This window comes from Meleagris gallopavo, chromosome 2 (assembly GCF_905368555.1).
Source record: "Meleagris gallopavo chromosome 2, MGAL_WU_HG_1.1, whole genome shotgun sequence".
In the NCBI taxonomy this organism is placed as follows: Eukaryota; Metazoa; Chordata; class Aves; order Galliformes; family Phasianidae; genus Meleagris; species Meleagris gallopavo.
Window position 1 is genome coordinate 24,531,740 of NC_139405.1, and position 24,906 is coordinate 24,556,645.

Here is a 24,906-nt window from a genome sequence, read left to right on the forward strand (position 1 = left end):
GAAAATCATATTGGGGTTTCATTTGTAATGACCTGCTGGTTATTTTTCACACATTTTTATTTTTAAAATTCCAAAGTATACAAACAATTCTCAGTGTCTGTAAAGGGAAAAGTATATTCACACTATTTTGATGTTATACTGCATGGAATTGTTACTCAAAAATATATCTTGAAAATAGGTAAGTGAGTAATGAGAAACTGATTGGCCAATATATGATGGGCATCCTGGTATTAGTGACAGCAGAAGAACGCAGCTGATGTCAGTCCTTACAGCTACCCGTTATGTTTATTACCTGTTATAGAATGAAACAAGTTCTATTTTGCAAAGCACACGAAAATTCAGACAATTACTCTGATTAACATAGGCTCAATGTGGTTTTGTTTACAATCATGTCCATGCTATGAAATGTGTACTAAAACATTGAACAATAGCACCAGAGAATTGTCTACTTCGAAACAGCAAGATAAATCATAGTCCCATACTATGACAGATATAAAACCCTCATGGGTATTGAATTATGTAATTTATGTAATTGTTGCAGAAAACAGAGTGAGAGTGGTATTGTGTCACTATAGGAAGGTAATATAAATCAATTAGAGGGGTAATTCTCCCAGCCTTCTTCTTCTGCATGTATTTGAGACATCTTCTCGAGACAGTGAATCAGGAAGATGAGTTCAAATTGTTATATTGCAACGTGTTTGTCACTTGTCAAGAACTATTATTGCAATTTTCCTTATGTGTTCTATAATTCAGTCTAAAACTAGGTTTTAATAAGGGTCTGCTTAAATCTACCCTTCTTTAGTATTTGAGCCTGTGGCCTATGAGCTTTCGTAAATATATTTGGGCTATGAATTAATTGATATACTTTTCTTATATACTCAAAATCAAATATTTTTGCAAAGTTATTTTCTTTAGTGGCTCTTCTGCAAATAAATGTTTGATCGATGTGGGAAGACTTCACTATATTTTTTATAATAGATATGTTATAGTTTAGGAAAACTATTTACTGTTCTTTTGTTTTTGGAGGAGTTTTGTTTTGTTTTGTTTTTTTTAAAGCAAGTACTTTTACTTAAACTTCAGTGTTTAATGAGTTTGAGAAATTCCTATTGCAATTATTTCAGCACTATGGCTATCAGAACTACAATCATGTAATAAACTCAGGATAAAACAGAGGAGCAGAGGAATACACAATGTTTTCACAGAACTAATCCATTCACTGTTGTTTATCTGCTTGGGTTTTTTATTTGTTTTCATTTTGCCAAGAAAAGAGTCTATGTTTATAAATCTAACATGCAAAGAAAGAGACCTTGTTGGAGTTTTAAGCAGAAGCTGCTGTTGTAAGTGGGAGAGGTCTTTAAAGGAATTTAAGGAATGATGTAGAAAGTATCCCTAATACACCAAATTTAGGATGTCTGTGGAACTGAGTTTTAAGTAGAAGTCTTTATTTTAATGCAGCTCAAGTCTTACGCATATGAAGAGCTTACTAAGAAACATTTACTGAATAAAAAACCATACAGTTCAGCTGCAAATTTAACTCCTAGCTAGTATTTCATGTCAGAAAAACTTGCTGTCCCTCATTCTTGTCACAGTGAGTACTTTTTTTACCTTATGTACATACGTAACATGTAAAGATAATGCTTTTCCTATCACCAGGATCACCTTGGTAGGAGAACTACATAGCTGTGTTAAATTTGCTGGTGGGCAGCCTGCACTGATTTCTTTTTCCATTAGACAACGTAAGGGCTGACTATGGCACTATCCCAAATGTTGCATTACAGAGTAATAGTCAACATTCACATGAATGTTTCCAAGTTTGTTTCCTTTCTGAGGATTGTTATTTTGTGCTTTGAATGACTGGCAGCAAACATATATAATTAAGATAGAGGATTATTCTCATATATGAATCGATTTGTTTGTTTGTTTGTTTGTTTTTATGTGCTTTGTTACCTGTGGCAGGATATTGTAAAGATTACTGGTTTTGGAGGTAAAATCCATAATGCGTTTGACTTGCTCAGTGACTGTCAGTGTGAAAATCGTGAAAAGAACAACAACTATTTGCACTTAGAGAATTATAAAGGGTAAAGCGAAGGGGAGCGAAGTATCATAGCACAAAAATTATCCAAATCAAGGTAATTTTGCAGTATTTCAGTTGCTCTTTAAAACAAACAAACAAACAAACAAAACACTTGCCAAGGAAAATAATTCAGGCAAACAAGATCTGAATGTACACCTGGGTTGAGCCTCAGCTTCAGTCTGAGGGTTTTTAGAGCAGCTGCTCCAGTGCATCCCTCGCTAACCTGGTTGCTGGTGCTCACCTTGAGCTCCACTTGGCACCTCTAGTGTCCAGAGACATTTCCACCCTCGTTTACTAGGGAGGACAAGAAATTCTGTGGAAAGCATTGGAAGCAGTCCATCCAAATCCTGTTTCTACACTGTGAGACTGAGTTTTTGTGTTGCCGTGTGCCCTGGTGTGAAGGTGCATGGGTTTCTGAGCTGTCAGGATCTAGCGAGTTGGCCCTTTAAGCTGCAAAAGTGTCATCTTGTGTGTGTTGCCTGTAGGCAGCTGGCTGTGGAGGAGGCAGTCCCAGAACTTTACCTGTGTTGTGGGTGAGCTGCAGAGCCAAGGCCTTTGCCAGTTTTTAAGTTAGTTGATTCCCAGAGACCAGAAGAAAGCTCTTAGGGTGAAAGTAACTGAGTCAGCTGAAGTAGTAAACTCCCTGCTGACCTCCATGGCCCACTTTTTGCTGCTGATGACATAAACCAGTGTATAAAGGGAGTGCAAGAATGCTAGCTGGACCTCTGTTCTCACTAGACTCCATTCAAGTAAGCTCCAACCCATTTGTATGCACAAGGGAATTGGGCAGTGAAGTGTGTTCTCCCAGGGTGGACTGATGTTGGTTTGTATGACTTAATAATTACATCTAATAGTTGAAGAAAATAAAAGTTAAAAAGTTTGTATGGTAAGAGTCTTAGTTTATTTTATGCCCCTTTAATGCCCATACTTTTCCCATTATAACCATTTTTATTCTTTGTCTGTTATTATGCTATGCCTTTTTATAACAGCTTTTTTGTTTGTTTGTTTGTTTCACTGGTTTTGTATGTCTTAAGCCTGTATACTTTCTAAGGAGGGTGAAGATGGAGTGGGGGGGGGAAGGGAAAGGAGACATCAGGAAGCAATAAATCAGTTATAATTGTTCTCCTAGGAGCCAGGCTGTCTAATGGTGTGAAAAAACACAGCCCTAGCTGGGAGGACAGAGAATGAATACCTTTCAGCTGGTGGTACAGAAATAGGAGCATTGGTGCTGTTCCAGCTCACCTGAGATGGGGAAATTGATGGATGTTATGGAAGCTGTGATAGCGGTCAGGCATGGTGTAGACCTTAACCCATCTCAGATTCCTTTACCATTTCACTTCAAGAAGCGAAAAGACTTTTTTTTTCTCAGTTTTTCTGAAGGGAACTTTTCTTTGTACTTACAAATTATGCATTTAATTTTCATTCCCTCAGAAAGTATTTTCAGGCTTTAAATATCTGTTGTCATGTCTTCAAACTGCATTATGCTTCCTTCCTTACATTTCTGGAATCACTTGCTCCTGTAGCATCCGTGTTCTCTAGGTGTCCTGTACACTTTAATTTCATAAGTGAATTCTGTTTCAGTCAAGTCAGGTATTCAACTTCTCAGACTTTGACAAGCAGACTTCTGACTGGTACCTTTTATTTGAAGGCTGTAACCTCTCTCTCAGGCAGTGGTGTGGAAAAAAAAGCCTTCTATTTTAGATATTTATGTTCTGGCTCTGATCACACCTTACAGTTCAGTAGAAGTAGCAGAATTTCCCCAATTGCAGTACAACAATCAAAAGAAAACAAAGCAGCCTTGCTATACGCTTGAAAAAAACAGGCTTTGATATATTTCTGTTACAGTTTTAAGAGACTTCTTTTTCTCTACCCACTACCATGTACCTTGATCCATTCTTCCACCTTGATAAAACACTGCCTGCACTTCTTTCACGACTTTGAGTGTTGTGGTGTTGTCTACTTCTGCTCAAGTGCAGACCTACATATTTGCATATCTGATTGTACCTCTGCAGCTCAGCTTTTAGGATGAGACCTGAGCTGGAACAGAAGACAGCCAGAAAGCGTGAAGTTTCCTTTTTACCAGGCTTAGGAAAGTCCTGAAAATTATTAGGAAAGGCTGAAGTTGGGAAAATCACCATTTCATTATTCAGTCTCCATTACATGCTGCTCATTTCACCTTCACTGCACTGCCTCCCCAAATGCCATTGCTGAATTTAACTTTTTTGCATCTTTATATTTACTGGCAGCTGTCTGAGACTACTAATTCTGTAAGAGTTCCCTCCCTGGGCTTTTCTGCTCTGTATTTTCAATTTATGTAATTCTAGAATAAATCATTAATTTTACTATAATAAACTTGACTGAAATGTAAAGTATTATTTTTCATATTCACACATTTGGTAAGCACTAGAAAAGCCTTTTGTAGACTGGACTATGATTCTGGGACAGCAAGCCTGCACCATTATGAGATGCCTTCAAAAGAAAAGAATATGAGCATATACATACATCCAACCCCCCTGCCACATGCAGGGCCACCAACCTCCAAATTCAATACTGGATCAGGCTGCCCAGGGCCCCATCCAATCTGGCCTTGAACACCTGCAGGGACGGGGCATCCACAGCCTCTCTGGGCAGCCTGTTCCAGCACCTCACCACTCTCTCTGTAAAGAATTTCCCCCTGACATACAACCTAAATCTCCCCTCCCTCAACTTAAAACCATTTCCCCTTGTCCTGCAGTTATCAACCCTTTCAAAGAGTTGATTCCCCAGGTAGGAAATCTGCAGAGGACACTGCTTTCTTCATGAGAATTCTGGCTTTTTCACCTGATCACTGGCTCAAAAAATGGTAAGATGAGAGGTGAAAAAAATGAGGATACACTGTAAAAGGAGCAGCTTGCAAGCTGCCAGGTTGTGAGCAGTGTGTTTTGCAGTAGTCACAAACTAAGTGAGCATTATGGTAGGATCTGAAGGAAAAGTAAAGCCATAGACTTCATAAAAGTTTTTTCCTTTTCATGCAAGAAGGAGTGACAAACAGTAAAATACCATATGTTATGAACCAGTGAAAAAAATTCCCTATGCTTTATCTGAGTAGCGCAAGGAACATTTGAATCTTCTTACAATGTACATTAGCCTATTTTGGGAGATCTGTTAACAAAAACAAGGTTGGGTTTAGAAGGTAGTTCTTCATTTTGGTGACTAAATCTACACACTTGAGAAATGTTTTTCCGAGTTTCAGCTTGTTCTATGGAAAGACTTTTGTGCCAAAGCATTCAATTTTGTCCATTCCTATTTTAAAGTCTACTGTAGTTTGTAAACATTTAGCACCTGCCTTATGGAAGTTACACGATACGGAGAAATCAATGCCAAGACAGAAAGAATAGTGGTTGAAAACATGGATGGAACATACCCCATTCAGCTTTATAATATATGAGTTGTGGAAGTAGGAGGGACATTTCAGTGTTTTCTTAAGCTAACCCACAAGAAGAGAGGCCCTGTAAAAAGAGCAAGTAGTGCTTCTCAAACAGCTTTATTCTCACTTCTAACTGCAGCCTCTACAGTTTGGACAAAGCATGTCTGTAAACATGAAAACTGAGAGCAATTTCAGCCACTGACAAATCGGTGATTGGTTTTAAGTGGTACTTGTGCTTTTCAGAAAGAAATATGTGAGTTGAAACAGGGGAATAAAGAACTGAAATGGAAAATCTTGGTCACGTGCAGCTGGCAGGCATATTGTTCAAACCATTTATAAGCTTATCAAGCACTACATAAAAAATCAGGTCTTTTCTATCTATAGCTTCTACTAGAAGGCAGTTCCAAAGCCCATTTTAACCAACCTGTAACATTTCCAGCCTCTATTGCTTCATCACCTGTTTATATCTGCATGGTCCTTTGAAAGACAGTTGTAGGTGTCTTTATTCCTCCCTTATTTCCTCTACTTATTTATAGAAGCATCTCCCCATATGACCTCACACACTTATAGACATCATTACTGGTATGAATGTGGCTATTTAGGAAGGCAAAATGCTGCTAAGGCTCATGGTAATAATTTACTCTGATCAAAGCTCTTCTAGTCTAAGGATTTAAAGAGCTATACTGCATAACACTGCTGCTTCCATCCAGTTTAAAGGCCATATATTTCTTCAGTTTTGGTAAGCCCTATGTGGTAGGACTGATAGTTCACTAAATCACAAAATGAACAGATTTACTACTTTTCCTTTTATGTGGAATACTATTTCTCAACTACGGATGGCTTGGGATTTTTTTCAGACAAGGCTGAATAGAAAAGTTGAAATGCAAGAAAAAAAGCAGACTGTGCTGTTTTTGAGTCATGAAAGTTCTGCATTTAATCAACAGACAGGGCGTGTTTCAGGTTCAGAAACATTAGGGTTTAACTCATTTTTAATTTCTGAAAATGGACTTATTAGCATGCTTTGAAAGACTTACAGAGAAGCACTGCTTTTATTTTTCTCTTCTTCCATTGCATTTTTTTAATTTCAAAATGCTATACACTAGGATTCCTAGAAGCTCTTTGCGATGCAAGTATATTGTTTATGATACTAAAGATGAGGAGACTGTATTATGCCTCAATTACAATGTAGTTTTAAAATGTGAATGGGACAAGTAGCTACACTGAAAAATGACTTGGGTAAAAAATCCCTTTTTCTGTTCCTATCAATAACAGGCACTTTCACATGTCAACAAAGAAAGAATTCCTTTTTTTGTTTGTTTCTTTTTTTCTGGTTCGAGTTTTTGTTTGTTTGTTTGTTTTTCTTTGTTTTTTTGCTTATCATGTTTTTAAAATAAAATATTTCCTTCTGAATTACAAAGTAACGGCTGAAAGTACCAGGAATTTTATCCAGGTAGTGCTGTCATTTTTCGACAAGACACATTAAATGAGCAGTGACATATACGAAAAAATGAAAGCACATATACACATATGCCTACAAGTGGAGTGTTTTTTAGTGCAAAAGTAGATTTCATGCATATGAAGTATTAGAGCATCATGCAGATGAACAGAAAATTTCTTTACTTGCACAAAAATGTGCATTGAACATTTCTGAATAGAGCCAAGAAACTTCCAGGTGAACTTTGATAACCAGTCATTGTGTATTTTGCTTTTGTACTGTACAGAATTCCAAGTGACCGCATGTAGAGCTTCAATGACCAGACCTCCAAGGCCGTACACCTCTTAGTTTTTATTGCTGCTATGTTTCTTCAAAGCATTCAGTATTTATTCACATCTGGCATTTCTCTTTTCACTGCTTGAACAAAAATAGCTCAATTTGATCAGTGTCAGATGTAGAGTGGTTGTTTCCTTCCTAAGTTGAAAAACAAATCTGTTTTTAACAATAGATTTTCTTTTCCATAATTCAGATAATGAATGCAGCATGCACTAACACCTTTTCTGAAAGATGCAGGAGAATTTTTACAATTCCAAGGAGAAAATGCAGATTAAAGTGACAGTCTTATCTTCTGTACCTGTATCGATATTGTTCTCTACTAAGTATGTGTGTATTCTTGTTTTTGTGTCTAAGGTATTTAATCTTTACATTTAAACATTTAAAAAGTATAAATCCAGAACCAGTGTAACTTATGACAGGAGACCTTTGAATCTTTAATGAATTTTGGCAAGAGCCTGAGCCAGTCATAGATGGATGTGACACGAATGTTCCTTACCAGAGGTTTGTTGAACTGGAATAGTATTTCAAGTTATCCCATTCAAGACATAGAAAATTAAGCTTAAATATACTTTATATGCTAAATGTTACTAATGTCTTGCTGGCCCTATGTGTTTTTCCTGGGAAGCCAACTCTGAGTCTGCTGAGACTATAAACTTTAGTTATTCAAGAAATACCTAGCTTTACAGCTGATACAAATCATTTAATTCTGTTGATACTGATTCTGTTGATACTGGTGATTTGCATAGATGAAAATTAAAAGAAGAATAGAGGTCTAATTCAACAGACCTTTCTGGTTTTCAAATCACTTTCTCTATAAAGTCACTTGGTCATCAATATGCAAGTGGCAATAGGTGGGAGTTCTTTCTTCACATCTGTAGAACATACCAACCTTTGCTTTGAAATGTGGCATGGTTACAATTACCTGCTTTTTTCATCCTGAGGCTCTCTGAAAGAAGTATTTACCTTTTTTATTATTTGAGGCTCCTAAGCTATCTATTTGAAGCTGTCTTCAGAATCACTGGGTAAAGAGATCTTGCTATATTATGCATCTTATTATTGACAGGTTCAAAGCATGGCTTTTGATTTAAATGATGAGCAATTAATCCACTCAGGTATTTTCACCATACCTCGCTCTCTCCCGCCTCCCTCACACACACACAGTAACACTGCTATCACTGCTATGGAACCTTCTGCTAACTTACACAGGCAGATTAAAGGCTACACTTTCTTTGTGAAGAGAAATCATTTCTCTTGGAACTACTTCCAGTTTTTGCCCAACAATTCTGATAACCGGAAGAGTCCTAAAGCACTCCTTTTTTTCTATTTCGTTAGAACAGCAGAAGAGTTACAGATAATGAATTTCATTTGTTATTTTTCTGGCAAAACCATTTTGTGGTTGGAGATTATGCAGATAGAAAGAAAAAAAATACTTTTTAAGTTTTGTTATTGCAATAGATACTGCAAAGCAAACCCAAATAAGCTCTAAGTAAAGGGAAAATCAGGATTTATTTAGTGATTGCTATGTAGCATCAAATTATTGAAAAGTTAGCCAATAGAACTATTATGTAAGTGCTCATCTTGGGTAACTGTGTTATTCCATACTTGCTAAACAATACAGCTCGCTTTGTTCCGTTTTGTTTGTACAGGACTCCTAAAATAAGTTGAAGATCCTTTAGAAATGTTCCAAATCAAAGCTCACATGTAATTGTTGCCAGGAAGCTGACTGACGCATCCATACTGTAAGATCGTGCAAGGCTTCTTAGCATAACTTCTTGAAAAAGTTAACTCTTGGAGAAGCAAAAATAAACCTTATTCTTCCATTTTTAATCTCTGAATGCTATCTTTCTTAGTAATCATCCTCTCAGCTACTCTGGCTCCAGTTTTACACTCAGCTTAGCAACAGCTTTATTTCAATTATATTCCTTGTCCCAAAAACTATGTGAACATATAATTATGTTCCAGGACCTGTGCAAGAGTATATATTCCCAGAAAAGGTGCAGCATACAGTTTCACTGCAGAAGCATGGAAAGAACTTTAGGTCTGTCTTGCACTGGACTACCCAGAACTTCAGTTGCTGTGCAGAAGAGCAGTGCTACTGCTTGGGGTTCAGTGGTCATCAGTTATTGTCAGAGAGACTTCTTGTTTTCAGGTTTAAGCTGAGTCTGAGCCAGCTGAGCTGCACTCCCAGTTTTATTTCCATTTATCGCATGTGCTACGTTTCTTATATAACCTTACAGCTGGATTGAAATGTATTTACTGGACATAAATAAATTACCAAGTACTGCCATGGCCATCACCTGCATTTGCTCCAGTATGAAATTTGATGAACAACTTGCTACAATGAATTTCACGTAATAAATATCTGAAGGAGGCTTCTACCATAACATAACCATTATGACAAATTACTATTAACTATCACCGAGTATTTACAATGTTCGTTATTGATATAATACCTGCTCTTCTACTTGGTTTAGCATACTGCTTTTATAGCAGTGGAATTTTAGCTGTCCAAATATTCAGAAATAACACCAATTTTTGAAACCACAACTCACTAAAAAGAAATGTCATAAAAATAATATTAAAGTGAGTTTTGTAAACTAAACTCACATTTGAATATAAAGCCAAAACAGACAGACAAAAAGTAATCCTAGAATTCCAGATTCTGTAAATTAAATTCAAATTTAAAACCTCAACATGAAGTCATACAAATATGGAATTAAATACAAGTGATCAGAGAACAACAATGGAAGCTGATCTCTCTGGGTCTATGCAGACTGCTAGAGCATGAATGACTGGGACAATCATTTCCTTAGTCCTGTTCCTTCCAAACAACTCCTCAGGGACCACTGTGTGTGGTGTAATGTTTGTCACATTTTTGTATCAGCAGTGTTTTGTGGTGTTATAATGTATATTTCAATTCTCGTGCCTTCTGAAAAAGTCCCAGGTCAGTCACAGCTTTTCTAATGTTAATGACGACTCATTTTCTCCTTTTTCTTTTTTTCTTTTTTTTTTTTTTTTTTTTTTTGATTGATGGAAAACTGTGATTCTGTATCCTTGTCTGGATGAAGTGCTAAAAGTACACAGAACTGCTTTGTGTTATTGACAGCATAGCTGAGGAGGAAAAAAAAAAAAGAGAAAGAAACAGGGAGATGCCAGAAATAAAGTACAAACAGGACAGAATGAAACTGATTATTTCAAACCCAAACAGTAAACTGGAGACAGAAAAATGGTTTTCATTTCCATTATTTGTACCATATGCTTTCCTGAGAACAATTTTGAAGCTGAATACTGAGCATCTCAGTGTTAAGTATTTGATTCATCCTTCTCAGATGAACTGCTAGGTATTATAGATAGGTATTTCCTGAGAACCATTCTCTAGTCCTTAAATTACAGAACAATACCTTCAATTCCATAGGTACTTCATACAATGATTTCAATACTAGGTTAATTCTGTTTTCACCAAAATTAGACTAGAGGGCTCTCAACAAAGTATTAACAAGGAGTTTCTTACTTGCCTACTATGTTGCACATTGTTGGAAAACCCTTCAAAATAAATCATGTAAAATGCAGGGGGTTTCAGAGGCCCAGGGCAAAGGTTGAGACAATGATTTATTGGGCATCATTATAAAGTAACAGATCAGGATCTCCTGCCTCTCAAAAGCGACCTATGCTCCTTCATGCTGTGCTAGTCTCCGTCTTTACCCATTTCTACTCTGGCTTTTCACATCTTGTTCTGTGCAGCCCCCAGTCCGCAGTGTCTTTTCTGCTGCATACCCTCTTCTTGTCTGGGACAGTCCTTGAAGCACAAAAAACCTAAATTTGACAACTTCAGAAGAATTAACAGCCAAATTGTAAAATGTGCTGAGTACCTTTTCCTCCTGCTAGTTTGGGAAGGACTGAAGGAGCTTAGTGCTTTATAAAACCGTATGGGAAGAGTTGCAGGGTTATTGTGAAAGGGATTTCTGTGGGCAGAATGCACAATCATTTTACTGTATGCTTTTATGTATCTACAGATGCAGCAGCTTGAGAGACAAGTGATAGATGCTGACCGCCAAGCAGAGAGGGCTTTTCAGCAGGTACATCTAAATTGAAAAATACCTTCACTCTCTCTGTGCATGCAACTGTTACCAGGGGAAATTCAGGAAATTGTTACTCGTCTTGAGTAGGGCTCAAAAGGGAGAACACAGCTTCCTTTTACATCTATTGATTCATCTTCCTAGAGATGCCCTCACTTTCCTTTGGTCGCTGTACAGTTCATTTCAGTAAAGTCAAAGAACAGAGCAAATTCAGAACATATGCATGTAATGAACTTCTTCACTGATGCATATTGAGTCACTGATATGTGAGTGGAAATAAAAGGAAGAGTGACCTATTTTAGAAAACCTTTAAAAAAATAAAATGAGGCTACGCAATACAGTCTCTAGGGTTGTTCTGTGCTGTTTGTGATTCTTGTGAAAGTTCTGCCAAGTAAAGGATGAGATTGTGACTAAATATTTAACAGAAGTTGACTTTTGATTCCAAATGGCAGGTATAGCATAGCTACTGCTGACACTTTATGAACATCTGTGTGTTCCCTAAAAAATCATTCTTACTGTGGGGCAGACAGAAACTAAAAACTGTAAGAATAAAAATGTTCACGAACTGATTTGGAGTCAGAAAATACTCCTGGCTACAAGCCAAGTGTCTTATAGATGCTGCCTACTAAGCCTAAGAATGGCTTCCTATACCTAAATTGCATCCTCACGTTGGCATTTCTAACAGGGTAGCATGACAAACTGTCATATTTCTTCTCACATACGGTTCAGAACCTTGCAGGATTACCTTGAATCTAAGTGTAGGGGCAACTTTAGCCACCCACTTCCTGATTAAATTATTACCTGTAATCTGGAATATTGTTTCTTAAGTTTTACATTTGACTTTCCAAATAGGTGCAAGTTATGGAAGAAAAACTAAAAGCAGCTAATGTTCAAACGAGCGAATCAGAAAACAGGTTGTATAAGAGATGTCAAGATCTAGAGACCCTGGTTCAAGATAAAAACGATGTAATACAGAAATTGGAGCAACAACTTGAAGAACAGGTTAGAAATAACTGTGTTATAAAATAAAAGCATCAATTCCACTCTTAACTATGCAAAAGGAAAATAGAAAAGAAGATCAGTAAAGGACAGGAAAGCTCAGAATTATACCTGTTGTTTGATTAAAGAGTTATCCATTACGAGTATATGATTTGAATTAGACTGGTTCACTTGCAAATTATGCTCTGGCTTCATTTGAGAGAACAGGTCATTTTTAAAAGAGCCAAGATGTCATTCCTTTTCTCCTTCTTTGAAAAGTTTTCTATTTTCCAGAGAAATAGCAGCATCCTTGATGGGCCTATTCTTTGTTTTAAAAACTAACCATGTATCACCCAGGTAATCAGATTTCTTGAAGGAAACTTGAGGATTTGTTTCTGAAGGTACTACTAAGGCAGATGAGAAAAACATGCTTGTGTCATTTTTTTCCAGAAGCAAATAAGACTGCAAGAAGCAAAAATCATAGAAGAAAAAGCAGCTAAAATAAAAGAATGGGTGACAGTCAAGCTCCATGAGGTATAACTCTTGCTACAATATTTATTATGCAGAAAATTGACCGTAGTCAAAAACGTGCTTCCAGTGCCATTGGTTGGTACAGTTACTTCCACGAAAGTTGGAAAATGAATTTAACAGCACAAAGGATGAAAGCATCCATGTCACTGAACTTTTGATGTTTAATCAGGACAGCCAGGATCTCTGGCTCCTCACTGAGGACAGAACCCTTAGAACTGCTTTCTGGCAGGTCTGCATATCTCCACTTTTTGAAAGAGATTAGGTGTCAAATTTAGCTTGCTTCAACAAATGCCTAAAGAGTGAATAATCCCCAAAAGCTGAACAAATCTGCCAGGGCAGGAAAGGACTCATTTTTCTATTTTCCAGTGCCCACTGGACTCAGTCATAGTTTCAGGGGTGCTGGCTCTATTCCCAAAAGAGACCAGCTGTCTCCATTGGTTCTCTGTAGTGGTGAGATAACCATCTCTACCCTGCCTAAGGCTGCTGGTTTTGGTATGTAGCTGTGCTTTCTTCATTTGCATTTATAGAATTTTAAACTGCCTATAATCATTAAAGCCTTACTCTATGTAGTAACTGGAAATTGTGTTCACTCCAGTTAAAAAGTAATTAAATTATTTCTTAAGTTGGAAACTAGAAATAACATTTATGATTAGTCTGCGAGGGGAGTTTTTAAAATCATCTAATATAAATACAATTAAGTTCAGTTAAAATTATCTCAAAATATTTTGGACAAATGACTGTAACTCTTTACTTAGAATCTCAAGGTAATTTCACAGCAGTGGCAAGGTGTTACCCCACTGGAAGGTGGAATTGATGGCTCCCTTCTCTGGGATATTGGACACCCAGATTCAAATTCAGAACAGAGGCTTGAACCAATATCTCTTCCTTCCTAGTAGTGGCTATGGCAGTGGCTTGGTAGGGTCTTTTTCTTCCTGTAGATACTCTGCTCTATGTAAACATTTTGGTATGTTTTTTTCTAATCCTTGCTGCAGGATGGCAGGAGATTTCAGCACCATAATTGCCTTTAACTCTTCTGCTTTCTCTTGGATTTGCCAAATGGCATCAGATGTAATTCTAGTCCTCTGCTTTAATGAAACATGACAATGCAGATTTTTTCTTAACTGTTTGGGCTTTTTAAACCAGTCTAGGTTTTTCTTGGTTTTGGCAATGCTTTTAACGGAGTAAACACAGTTATTCAAATCATCATTGCAGAGAATTTCATTGTCCTGAAAAAACAAAAAACAAAAAACAAACAAACAGATGCATAGACTGGCATTACAGGAAGCAGCAGATTGGAGATCAGTATTTGAAATAGCTTCCCCTTAAAAAAGCAGAAATGCAGTGCAAATCTTAAGTGATGTAATGACTTAAAAAATGTTTCACCAATGGATGAGATTAAATTTGTGTGCTTTTAGTTAGAGGTGGAAAATCAGAACCTTCGCTTGATCAACCAAAAGCAAATCAAAGAGATGAAAACAGTACAATCTAAACTGCAAGGTAAATGTACAAGCTTATTCTTAATTTCTCTATATACAGCATATGTCTTACTATACTTTATTAATTTGTGTCTCCACATAATTAAAATCTTCCATAAAATCACAAAGATTTTATTATTAATTATCTGACTTCATAGTCACTGTATATACAAGTGTTAGGCAAGCAATAATTTATTTTTTCCTAAGAAGACATGCAAGCAAAGCACAAACTTTTATTTGCTGAGTGAATGGATATTTTTGTGTTATTTAAGAGGCTTTGCAAACATTAAGATTTGATAGGACTTTTGTCAGATCTTTGCTTTTCTTTCTTCATAGGGTAGGCGATCTTAGCACTGTTGAGAAATTGCTGAATGTCAATCTGTAACTGCTTTTCCAGTAAACACTAAGCTGGGAATCAGAATTCTGATGATGTTTTTGTAATTATTACATTTGACTGCAGTGATCCCAAACCTATTAACAAAGAATTTCTGAATTACTGTTGTTCAGAAGCTACAGGCAAGAAATCTGTTACTTCAACACAAAAACCTGGAGAATGTCAGCGACTAAGCGGTTTGACTTTTGGATGCTTTTCAAACAGAGCAAGAAGTCCTCAGCCATCTCCTAAATTTGAAGAAATAAGCAAGTCTTCATCAAAAGAACTGGACTACACTGAAAGCAAAAACACACTAGGTATTTAGTCACCCATATTCTGTCATTTTATTCCAACACACTTGGAAAAGTAAAATCAAGAAGTGTGTACAGCCATTTACCAAGTATGTAGCAGTACTGTCTCCCACTTCAGTGCCACTCTCTCCTATTAGGAAGAAATCTTTTTGAGCATTAGAGTCTCAGAAATCCTAAGGCTTTGCTTAGCAGCACTCAGTGGCCAATGTTGTACTCCAGGTTTGTTGCACAGCATAAGGAGTTCTTTCTTATCCAACGAAGGAAAAAGTTTCCTCATCAGTTTGTACAATATCCCCAGCAGCCCCTGAAGTCTTATAACGCCAGCAAAATGATGTGCTGTTATGTTATCACAAGCATAAGCAATTCCATTGCAGCTTACTGCTTTTCCTAATCAATGAGAAGTCCGGTAGGCTATCCGGGAAGATGGAAGGAGGCTATTACTCCTAATCTGGTCTGTCATTGAGGTCCCACAGCACTGTTTCTGATCTCACAATCTTCTTCACAGTTAGTCACGAGATCCAAAATTACAAGTTGATTTCTATGGAAAATCAGGAACTGAAATAGATCCTGTTAGTATTTTGTCTACTTATATGATACCAAGCTCATTGTAAACATGAATATGTATGTATTCATCTTTATAGATGATGAAATTGAAGTAAGAAAGATTTTTTCAAAGGAAGGAATAAGGAGTAAAACCTTAGACTTGATGAGATGGAAATAGATCAATTTTAGTGACTTCATTAATTTCATCTGGACTATTATAAAATTCATATTCAATCCACTTTAACTTCATACAGCTATTTAGCATTATTAACTTTTTTAGGTATCTTTGTCGAAAAGTCCTGGCTTTAGCACCTATTTTAACTCAGGGAGGGCACACAGGCCTCACTGACATGCTTTGAGCTATAGCTGTCTCGTGCAAAATCAGGTAAAAATGAACAACACAAGCAAAGCTATCTCTAACATGGTCTTTCTCTGAACATTCTTTTATATGCAACTCTTGTGCACCTTAAGCATTCTTCACTGAGAATACAGTAATTGCTAGCAGGAGAAAATTCTGCATATAAACACTGCAGGTATGCTCAGAATATTTGATTTATTACTGAAAGTCTTTTCTATCAATCTTGTACTCCAATTCTCTTTAGATTTTAGAAAAGCAGCTAAATGTTTATGCCCTCTTAAACCTTTGTTTTGCCTTTTTTTGGTTTATTTTTAAAAAAATATTATGTATTTTCATACATATCTGGTCTACTTTAACATTTGGCTCCACTCTGCTCATCTGTACATGTATTGCCACTTTTAGCTTGGCTAGAACTCTGAGTAATGTCTTGGTAGACATTACTCAGTTTCTTGGTAGATATTATTCAGTTGCATTATAATATTTTTCCTAAGATCTATTATTTGCAAAACTGAAAAAAATTAAATGTGCTTAGTTATTTAAAATTATTACCTATTTACTATTTGCAGACGTAATGACAAAGCCCTTTAGCAGTCAAGTTTTCTAACGTAATTTTCTTCTGCTTCTTGCATTTGTCTTCTAGAGAAGGATACCCTGGAAACTACTTCTGCTGGTTCTGCACATGAGAGCAATAAAGGTCAGAAGTCATTGCAACAAAGTTCCTCAGGATCAGAGCAGAACAAGAATGTGCGAACGAGCCGTTCATCCAAAGATGTAGACAGTGACATGTCAAAAAACTCCTGCACTACCGGGAGTGACTGGAGCTCAGATGAGGACGAAGGAGATAACAAAGGGCTGAAATCCAGGTGTGCATCCACCCTCTCAAGCCACACATCCGAAGAGAACGCGAGGTACAGTAGAGTGGGGAGTGAAATGTATTTGACAGCCTCTGATGACAGTAGTTCTCTATTTGAAGAAGAGAGTTTGGGTATTCAGAGGACTCAGCACAAAAAGCTGTACTCCTGGCAGCAAGGGTCCCAAAGAAAAGGTCAGAACAATCTAGGTGGAAGGTGCAACTCTGACTTCACAAGTAAGAAGAAAGACCCAGACAGTTCTTCAGATGAACTGAATAAGAAATTTCAGTCTCAGAGACTAGATTATTCGTCCTCGTCCAGTGAGGCAAATACCCCAAGTCCAATTTTAACCCCTGCTCTTGCACACAAACACCCAACCCGGGCAACTTCTGCAGGCTCCCAAGGCACAACACCATCAGATTCTCCCTCAAATTTGCCACCGCCAAAGTTACGAACTCCTAATGTGTTTAGTATGAATTCATCATTGGCAAAAAAATATTTAAGCCAGCCTCAGCTGAGTTCTGATAGAATGTTTGGTAGAAATAGAAATGCTATCAGCATGATACGGCCATGGAGACCTCAGGAAACAGACATTGATCAGGTGGATGGAGAAGACACAGTTATTTTAGAGAAAATGGAGGTTGGCTGTGATGAAGGAGTGTTTACCTATGACTGTACTGAAGCACAAGATGCTGAAGCCCAGGAACCCTGCGATATGACGAAAAAGGTTGCTAGCAACAAACCTCCAACTCCACCATTACATCGATTTCCTTCCTGGGTAAGTGTGATGCTTGACATTTTTCCTACCAGTGAAACTAATTCATTTCACACTTCTCTTGTATGATTTTTGTTGACTGTAATTTTCCTGCTCGCTGTTGGATGACAAGACAGAGCCTTACCATAACCAAAGTTAAGACAACAAACCCAGAAGCAAGTTTGGTTTGAAGCACAGCCTTTGAAAAACACAGCCAGTGTTTTTATAGATAAGACTTTTTTTCCCTGTCACAGCTCAGTTATAAATGTATTTTAGTGTGCATCTAACAAGATAATGCTTGTGAATGTGTTTGTTTATTTGAATACCAACAGAGTCTATAAGTGCTGTTATCAATGCTGTTACTATAACCATTTTACCCCTAACAATCTAGACAGTAAGTTGACTGACAACGACTATAGATTATGGAAACCACTGATCACTTTTCCAAGAAAAAATTCAAAACTATCAATCAGAAAATTAAAATGGATATTAATATTTCTGATTCAAAATCCCAAATAAGCTCCATCTAGACTCACTTATTCCATAGTTCATTTTAATGATTCAGAGGTGAATAACATGTTGAAGAAACAGCTTTTTAACGCAAAATTGTTGAAATGTTCTCTCTATAAAGGCATTTCTCTGTTCTTAACATGCAATTTTCCATTAAAAAATACTTTTGCTATTGGCACTTTGGCCCTCAGTAATAGTATTTTTTTTAAATACGTTACCTGTATGGGGCAACCGTTGTGTGAAAAAAGGACAAATCAAACTATGTGTACAGTGACTACAGTATATAAAACAAGGATGCATTTTTCAGCTGCTACTGATGACACCACTTCATCAATGACCTCATATACAATATTATCACGTTTCTACTAATACAAAGTCTAGGAGTCTATGGGGAGGTTAAGCAAAAGAAAAGCAATTGTTGTGTTTTAATTGTCTACCATCAAATCCATTCTGCTTTTATGTTAGGAAAGCAGAATTTATGCTGTAGCCAAATCTGGTTTAAGGATGTCTGAAGCTTTCACCACAGAATCCCTTAACAAAAGTAAGTTGTTTTATTGCTCGTTGTCTCATGAACAAAAACTTTCTTCTTACAGTTATTTATAAGAAAGGACCAAATGTTCCATGTTTATTCAATATATTTTTATTAGGATTATCTGTTGTATAAAACCTAGAAAATCACTGATTATCTTTACACTGTCTTCCACTCATATTAGCTTGCCTCTTGACTTTGTGCTGAATCATAGAAACATTAAGGCTGGAAATAACCTCTAAGATCATCTAGGCTAACCGCCCACCTATCACCAACACTGCCCACAATTTGTACTTACTTAATGCCAGGTTTTTTTGCCTTCTTCTCATTTTGAAGGTTCTATACCAGGTACCACGATTGAATGATTATACTTTTAAATTAAATCATGTTAAATAGTGATGATTATGATTTATTGATGCTCCTTAAGACCATCTTAAATTTTAAATAACTGTAAATTTTACATCCACAACAAATGAGGAATTAGTTCACTTTTTATAGCAGAGCTGTACAATGCAAAAGATAACGTGAGAATTTGGTAAATTGAGGGGTAACTTAGAAAGTGCATTCATATGATATGTTTCTTGTTTAGGTGCTGCTTCACTAACTTCATACTCCATATCTGGATTATATACATCTCTAATATATAAGAACATGACAACTCCTGTCTACACCACTTTGAAAGGGGTAACTGTATTGTTGTTTTAAAATACCATTAGGCATTAAAACACTATCAAGAACTTTTCACATTTGATGCTACCATGCCAAATATGTCATAAGATCGTGGTTATTGACTATAGAACTCCATAAATAATAGAAATGTCAAATAGCTGGGAAAAATAAAAAAATAAAGAATTGCTGCTTATAAAATTCTACCAACCCATGTCAGCTTTTCTAAAGTTCCTTGCTGATTTTTCTTTTCCCAAAGGCTTGTTAATTATTAAACAGAGCCACATGTTGTGTGTGTGTGTGTGTATGTGTGTATAGAAATGTCTTTGTATCAGTGCCAAAGCTGTTTGTATGCAGATAGCCAGCAGTAACTAATCACAGCATTGTTTATTTTCTGGCAGCTTTTTGTGATTTGGGAAGACCCGTGCTTTGAGCCTACATGAGTTTTAAAGTGTGGGAGTGATTGAGGGCAGAAGGAATTCAGTTCTGTGTTTATACTTGTGTGCCAAAACTCACAGCTTAAGCAAGAGCAGTATTGAATGTCACAAAGCCAGCAGTATGAAGAATTTACTGATAGCTTTTACACAAGATATCAAAAAATGCTGTGTTAATTTCTGCAGAAAGCAACTCAAATAAGCAACAGCCCATTTATAGATGAGTCATCAGGATCAGAGGAAGAAGAAAGTTCTCGGTCCAGCTCAAGGACTTCTGAGTCTGATTCTCGATGCAGAAGTGGACCAGGTAGCCCTCGGGCCATGAAACGAGGTAGGCAAAACAACATAAGAACATGGAGCTCCTTGACAGCTCGGAAAGCTGGGCAGTTTGCATTATGTTTTTAGAAACTGATTTCTTCATTCAACAGCACGGACATCTTAAATCAAGGCTTTCATCTTAACTATCAAAGCTCAGATATATTCAGGCAGGAGAAAGGACAGTTCAGGGTAGCTCCTGTTTATTGCTATTATCAGAGATGGCTGCTTAAGGCACTAACCTAGTAGCTAGCTTTGTCATGAGGGAAAAGCCATCTTAACATTTCAAACAACTGCCCCTTCCAATCTGTATTTTGTCACGTCAGCAACTTCCTATGACCTTTAATGGTGTGTAGATCAAAAGACCTAGAAAACAGTAACTGCTAGCAGCAAAAAATACATACTCATTTTTATAAAATGAAATAACAGTAAAATGTAATCAGAAAGCAAGTGTAGAAATTCCCCCAGCAGAGTATTTGCTTCTGTCATCTCATGCACTGAAGGACTTCTTTCCTTTTCTTTAGTGACTGTTTTAAGGTCCTGTTTCAAGGATTTAGTTAAAACGCCTGAATCCAACAGTGTCCTTGTGTGCAAAGCAAATTTCATAGGGGTAGGTGAGAGTGTGTTTTCCATCTCTGAAATGAAAATAACATGCTTTGCTACATGGGAACATACAGTGCTTCCTCACTGGGTAACTGTATCAGTATTATCTCTCTAAGGATTTCTTCACTGGGTGAAGCAAGGGAGGTAACAATCTAAGATCCTAGTGAGACCATATTAAGATCCTCCATTACATATTCCTCAGAGAAATGGAAAGCAGCATTATTCATTTGTGCCTGTTATACATGTTAAAAGCCCAGGAATTAAGAGCTCTGCTTACATCACACTTGAGCACGTAGATACATATGCTGGCCCACTAGAAATGTTTCAGTGTCAGCCACATGTGGCCTTGAGGCCGATTCATTTCCTAGGTCTGCTTGCTGCTCTGTGCATGTGAAACAGCCTTCCTCACCCTTCAGAGCTCTCCTGTCCAGCTTTCTCAGGGCAAGTTTATGCAACCTTCCCAGCCTGAGTCTTCTCCTTCAACAGATTTTCTCCTGCAAATCTTGTTTTTTTACATAAGGTCAACAGAAAGAAGGGCCTATCTGTGTTAGTCCTGCTTCCAGTTTTGTAGTTACAGTTTTGCTACACTAGTGTGAAAAGAACCCATAATTCCTGCATCCTAGCAGTTCCGTGTTGGTGAGCAAAAACCAATGCAGAAGCAGATGAATCTCATCTCGCATGTTTGCACAACAGGAGGGATAAATCAGCTAAGTTCATAGCTGGTTTCACCCATAGTTTTCATCTCTGTCTGTAAAATGAAACTATTCCCTTTGCTCATGCTTTCTTCTCCAGAACTAGCCCTTGCGCTGCTTCAAGCATGGAATGCTTTCTGAATCACAAAACGTGTGTATCTCTACTGAGTTCACACACACACACACACAAAAAAAAAAAAAACCAGAAACAAAAACTGTGCAGTCACAAATTTGACTAAGAGCATAATTATCTTGCTACATATTTGTTATTAGAGATCTTACATGAGAAGAGGACAACCAACCTGAAAGCCAAGGTGACATGCCAAAACAATAATTGAGAAAGGCACTTTTTAAATAAAATCAGAAAATAAGTTTGGAAACAAAGGGAACAAAGCATCTACATTTCAATCTTGCAGACTAACCTTTCAGAGTAGCACACTGGTCGGAAGATAAAGCTTCACAAAAGAACGTGCTCTGGAGTAATTTCAGTTCTTGTTGCTGATTCACTAGAATTGATAACAGGGTGCATTTTTTTTTTTTTTTCCCTAGAATGAAAGCTAATAAACTTAAAATAAATAAATAAATAAATAAAATCCTGAAATGTGAAATTCAGATTCTCAGAAAATTTCCATGTGAAACCCAAACTAATTACAAGACAAAGACAGCCATGTACAGCTTCAACATAGAGCAGATCTTGAGTTTAGCTTTTTAGTGCCCAGGCACTTGCATGGCAAAACTAGATCCTAGGAAAAAATAGGTTTATTTAACTAAAGATCTTGCATTTGTTTGGATTTATGCTGCTAATTTTGTTTGCCTGCAGATCCTACTCAGATATTCTTTCTGAAGGGATATTATGTTCTCATTTATTTGTCGCATAATAAATAATACAGAGAAACATCTCTCTTTTATCTCAGGTGTGTCTCTGTCTTCTGTGACCTCAGACAGTGACTACGCTATTCCTCCTGATGCATATTCAGTAGACACAGACTATTCAGAGCCAGAGCAGAAACTTCCTAAAACTTCTTCCTCCTCTAGTGATAATGGAAAAAATGTAAGTACTGAGGATGTGTAAAGAAATTTACCTGTGTAAATCTGCATTCAAAGAATGCTACCAAATCCCTGTATTCGGTCTTGCCCATTCACAGACTGCTTTATGAGTACAAATAGTAAAATTTATCAGAGGTGTTAACCATGTAAAACCATTAAACAAAGCGGACAGTTATTCTGAGCTCTCTATGTCATAAATGGAAGTAGATAAACAACTCCAGAAGACAATTCAAAGCACTTCAGATGTTTACTACAATCTGACCTAGAGGGTGGTGTCCTGCCCATGGCAGGGCAGTTGGAACTTCAAGATCCCTCCCAGCCCAAGCAATTCTATGTTTCTTTCTTGGAACCAGGTCTGGCATCAGGTTGCATACAAGATGATAAAATCTGCTTAAAATTATTATTTGAAGTAGCTGGAGGCATTAGTCGAAATCCTTGTGCAGTAATCTGTTTCTATAGCCTCCTCATACTGGGAAAATGACTTCAGGCAAACTAGAGAAATTTAAGTAAAGCAGCATGGAAGGATAAATCAAAGAAACCAAGCAATTACAGGGTATCTGCAAGTTTTTTAATGACCTGTGATGGCAGTTGGTGTCTTGGAATGCAAGTGGATTGACTGACTGATGATGAAAATAATTAATTTCAAACTTTCTTCACTGAGCAAAACTGTGAACTCTTCTTCTACTGATGTACACAGAGAATTATACTCTGTGTTATGCTCTGAATTATACTGCATTGTATCTGCTCTGTAGATCAGTCCCAAAAGTTTTGGGGGAAAAAAATGTGTTTAGATAATATTAATTTGTTCATTGTTTAATATAAATAATGAGAGTTAAATCAGGAATCATTATGTTCTTCATTCCCTTGTGTAGTTCTGGGCAAATCACTTACTCTCCTTCATGTACTATAAGTAGGGATATTAATTAGCTATCCCATATGCACGGCATTGTTCTTAATTAATGCTCATAAAAATGTCCTTGGAACAAAAATCTCATAAAATACTTTAACTTTTTTTTTTTTTAGCATGCTTTTAAGATATTAAAATGTCTGCGTGTGTACTTATACAGTTCCTCTGGGGGATATAGAAATATTAGTGTACTTAACTACTTTTTATTCAACTCCTAAATAATCAGGAACCTTTGGAAAAATCTGGCTATCTGTTAAAAATGAGTGGTAAAGTGAAGACTTGGAAACGACGGTGGTTTGTGCTTAAAGGCGGCGAATTACTATACTACAAATCTCCAGTAAGTACACAAATAAGTGTCACTAATTTGCTGTTTCATATTAGATTGTTTTTACTGAGAATCTAGGACTGCTAGAAGGAAAAGAAATGCATTCCTAGTGTGTCAGTTGTAAGGAGCAATTCAGGACTCAGTTCCTTAAGAGGCATACAAGGTCCTCAATGTTTAAATAGAAAGTATTTATAAAGATGCTTAAACAAGTTCTATAATTAATTGTTGCTATTTATTGACAGATTTAAAATATATTTTTTCCATCCCTTCCATACAGAGTGATGTCATTCGAAAGCCTCAAGGTCAAATTGAGCTAAATGCATCCAGCCACATTGAAAGGGGTGATGGGAAACAAACAATCCAGGTGCCTGCTTTTCTCTTTTTTGTTTCTTTTTTTTGGGGGGCCTTATTTCCTGCACTGCCAAAACATCCCAATCTCTGTTGCACTGGAAGTCCACATGTGGACTCGGAATTAATTAGTGTTCTTCACTTGAAACCTAAAGAATATTTCAGTTATAGGAAGGAAGGGTAGAGATGCCTGAGTGTAGTGTTGTCTGTATTGCTAAAAAGGTCGGATTCTTACCTATGAGATGTATTAAAAAAGAGTAGTCTCGGGACCAGACATTAGGGTTGAGTTGTTTGTCTGAAATTAGAGAACTAAGTTTTCTCAATTCTGCTGTCCTAAAATCTTTCAGAAGTCTCAGAATTCATGGCTCTGCCTGGTCTGCCTGGCCATTGAACCTTTTTTTAAAGAAAAATACTTTGGAGAACTAACGCCCCAAAGTTGTGAGGCTGCATTGGGTAGCATTTGTTAAAACCCGCAGACCGTGGGGAGAAACACAATGACACAACGTTCTTAAAGCTCAAGTCTCTTCTGCTACTTCATAGCTTACCACAGAAAAACGAACATACTACCTGACTGCAGATTCTCCAAACATCTTAGAAGAATGGATCAAAGTACTACAGAATGTTCTTAAAATACAGGCTGCTAGTCCACTTTTTATACAGCCTGAAATCAAGCCAACCATGAAAGGATTACTTACAAAGGTAAGACCACTTTTCTTCTCCAAATGTGCTTTATTTTATTAAGAATATCTAGATGAAAATGGCACTACGATAAAATAAATGCAAGCAAAACAGACATGTTTTGCTTTTCTAGTACTTTCCAGAGTGAGCAATCCAAGACTACCAACCCACCTACTTCTGGTAGTTTGAGATTTAGTTTGGGTTCTTTTTCATCTTTTTAATTCACTAAAAGTTGTTGAGTATTCCATTTGCAATACCTCTATATCGTAGTTTAACACGGTACTTTGACAAATGCATAAGTAGCAGTAGTTAATTGACCTAACTTATTTCAGTAGAGTGCTCATTATTCAG

At 36.9% G+C, this 24,906-nt stretch overlaps 2 protein-coding genes across 2 annotated transcripts in view; one reads left to right on the forward strand and one right to left on the reverse strand.

The window, feature by feature from the left end:
• THADA (THADA armadillo repeat containing) overlaps window positions 1-24,906 on the reverse strand; it is a 209,874-nt gene that overhangs the window by 160,490 nt on the left and 24,478 nt on the right. The window lies entirely within an intron of this gene.
• Window positions 1-24,906, forward strand: part of PLEKHH2 (pleckstrin homology, MyTH4 and FERM domain containing H2) — a 51,818-nt gene that overhangs the window by 7,129 nt on the left and 19,783 nt on the right. Inside the window, exons 3-15 of the mRNA XM_085219348.1 lie at window positions 11,265-11,327; window positions 12,180-12,329; window positions 12,756-12,839; window positions 14,252-14,333; window positions 14,819-15,001; window positions 16,537-17,525; window positions 18,477-18,552; window positions 19,130-19,224; window positions 19,827-19,971; window positions 22,165-22,301; window positions 23,431-23,541; window positions 23,807-23,893; window positions 24,418-24,576. Of these exons, the coding sequence (XP_085075474.1) occupies window positions 11,265-11,327; window positions 12,180-12,329; window positions 12,756-12,839; window positions 14,252-14,333; window positions 14,819-15,001; window positions 16,537-17,525; window positions 18,477-18,552; window positions 19,130-19,224; window positions 19,827-19,971; window positions 22,165-22,301; window positions 23,431-23,541; window positions 23,807-23,893; window positions 24,418-24,576 (2,361 nt within the window). The remainder of the gene's footprint in view (window positions 1-11,264; window positions 11,328-12,179; window positions 12,330-12,755; window positions 12,840-14,251; window positions 14,334-14,818; window positions 15,002-16,536; window positions 17,526-18,476; window positions 18,553-19,129; window positions 19,225-19,826; window positions 19,972-22,164; window positions 22,302-23,430; window positions 23,542-23,806; window positions 23,894-24,417; window positions 24,577-24,906) is intronic.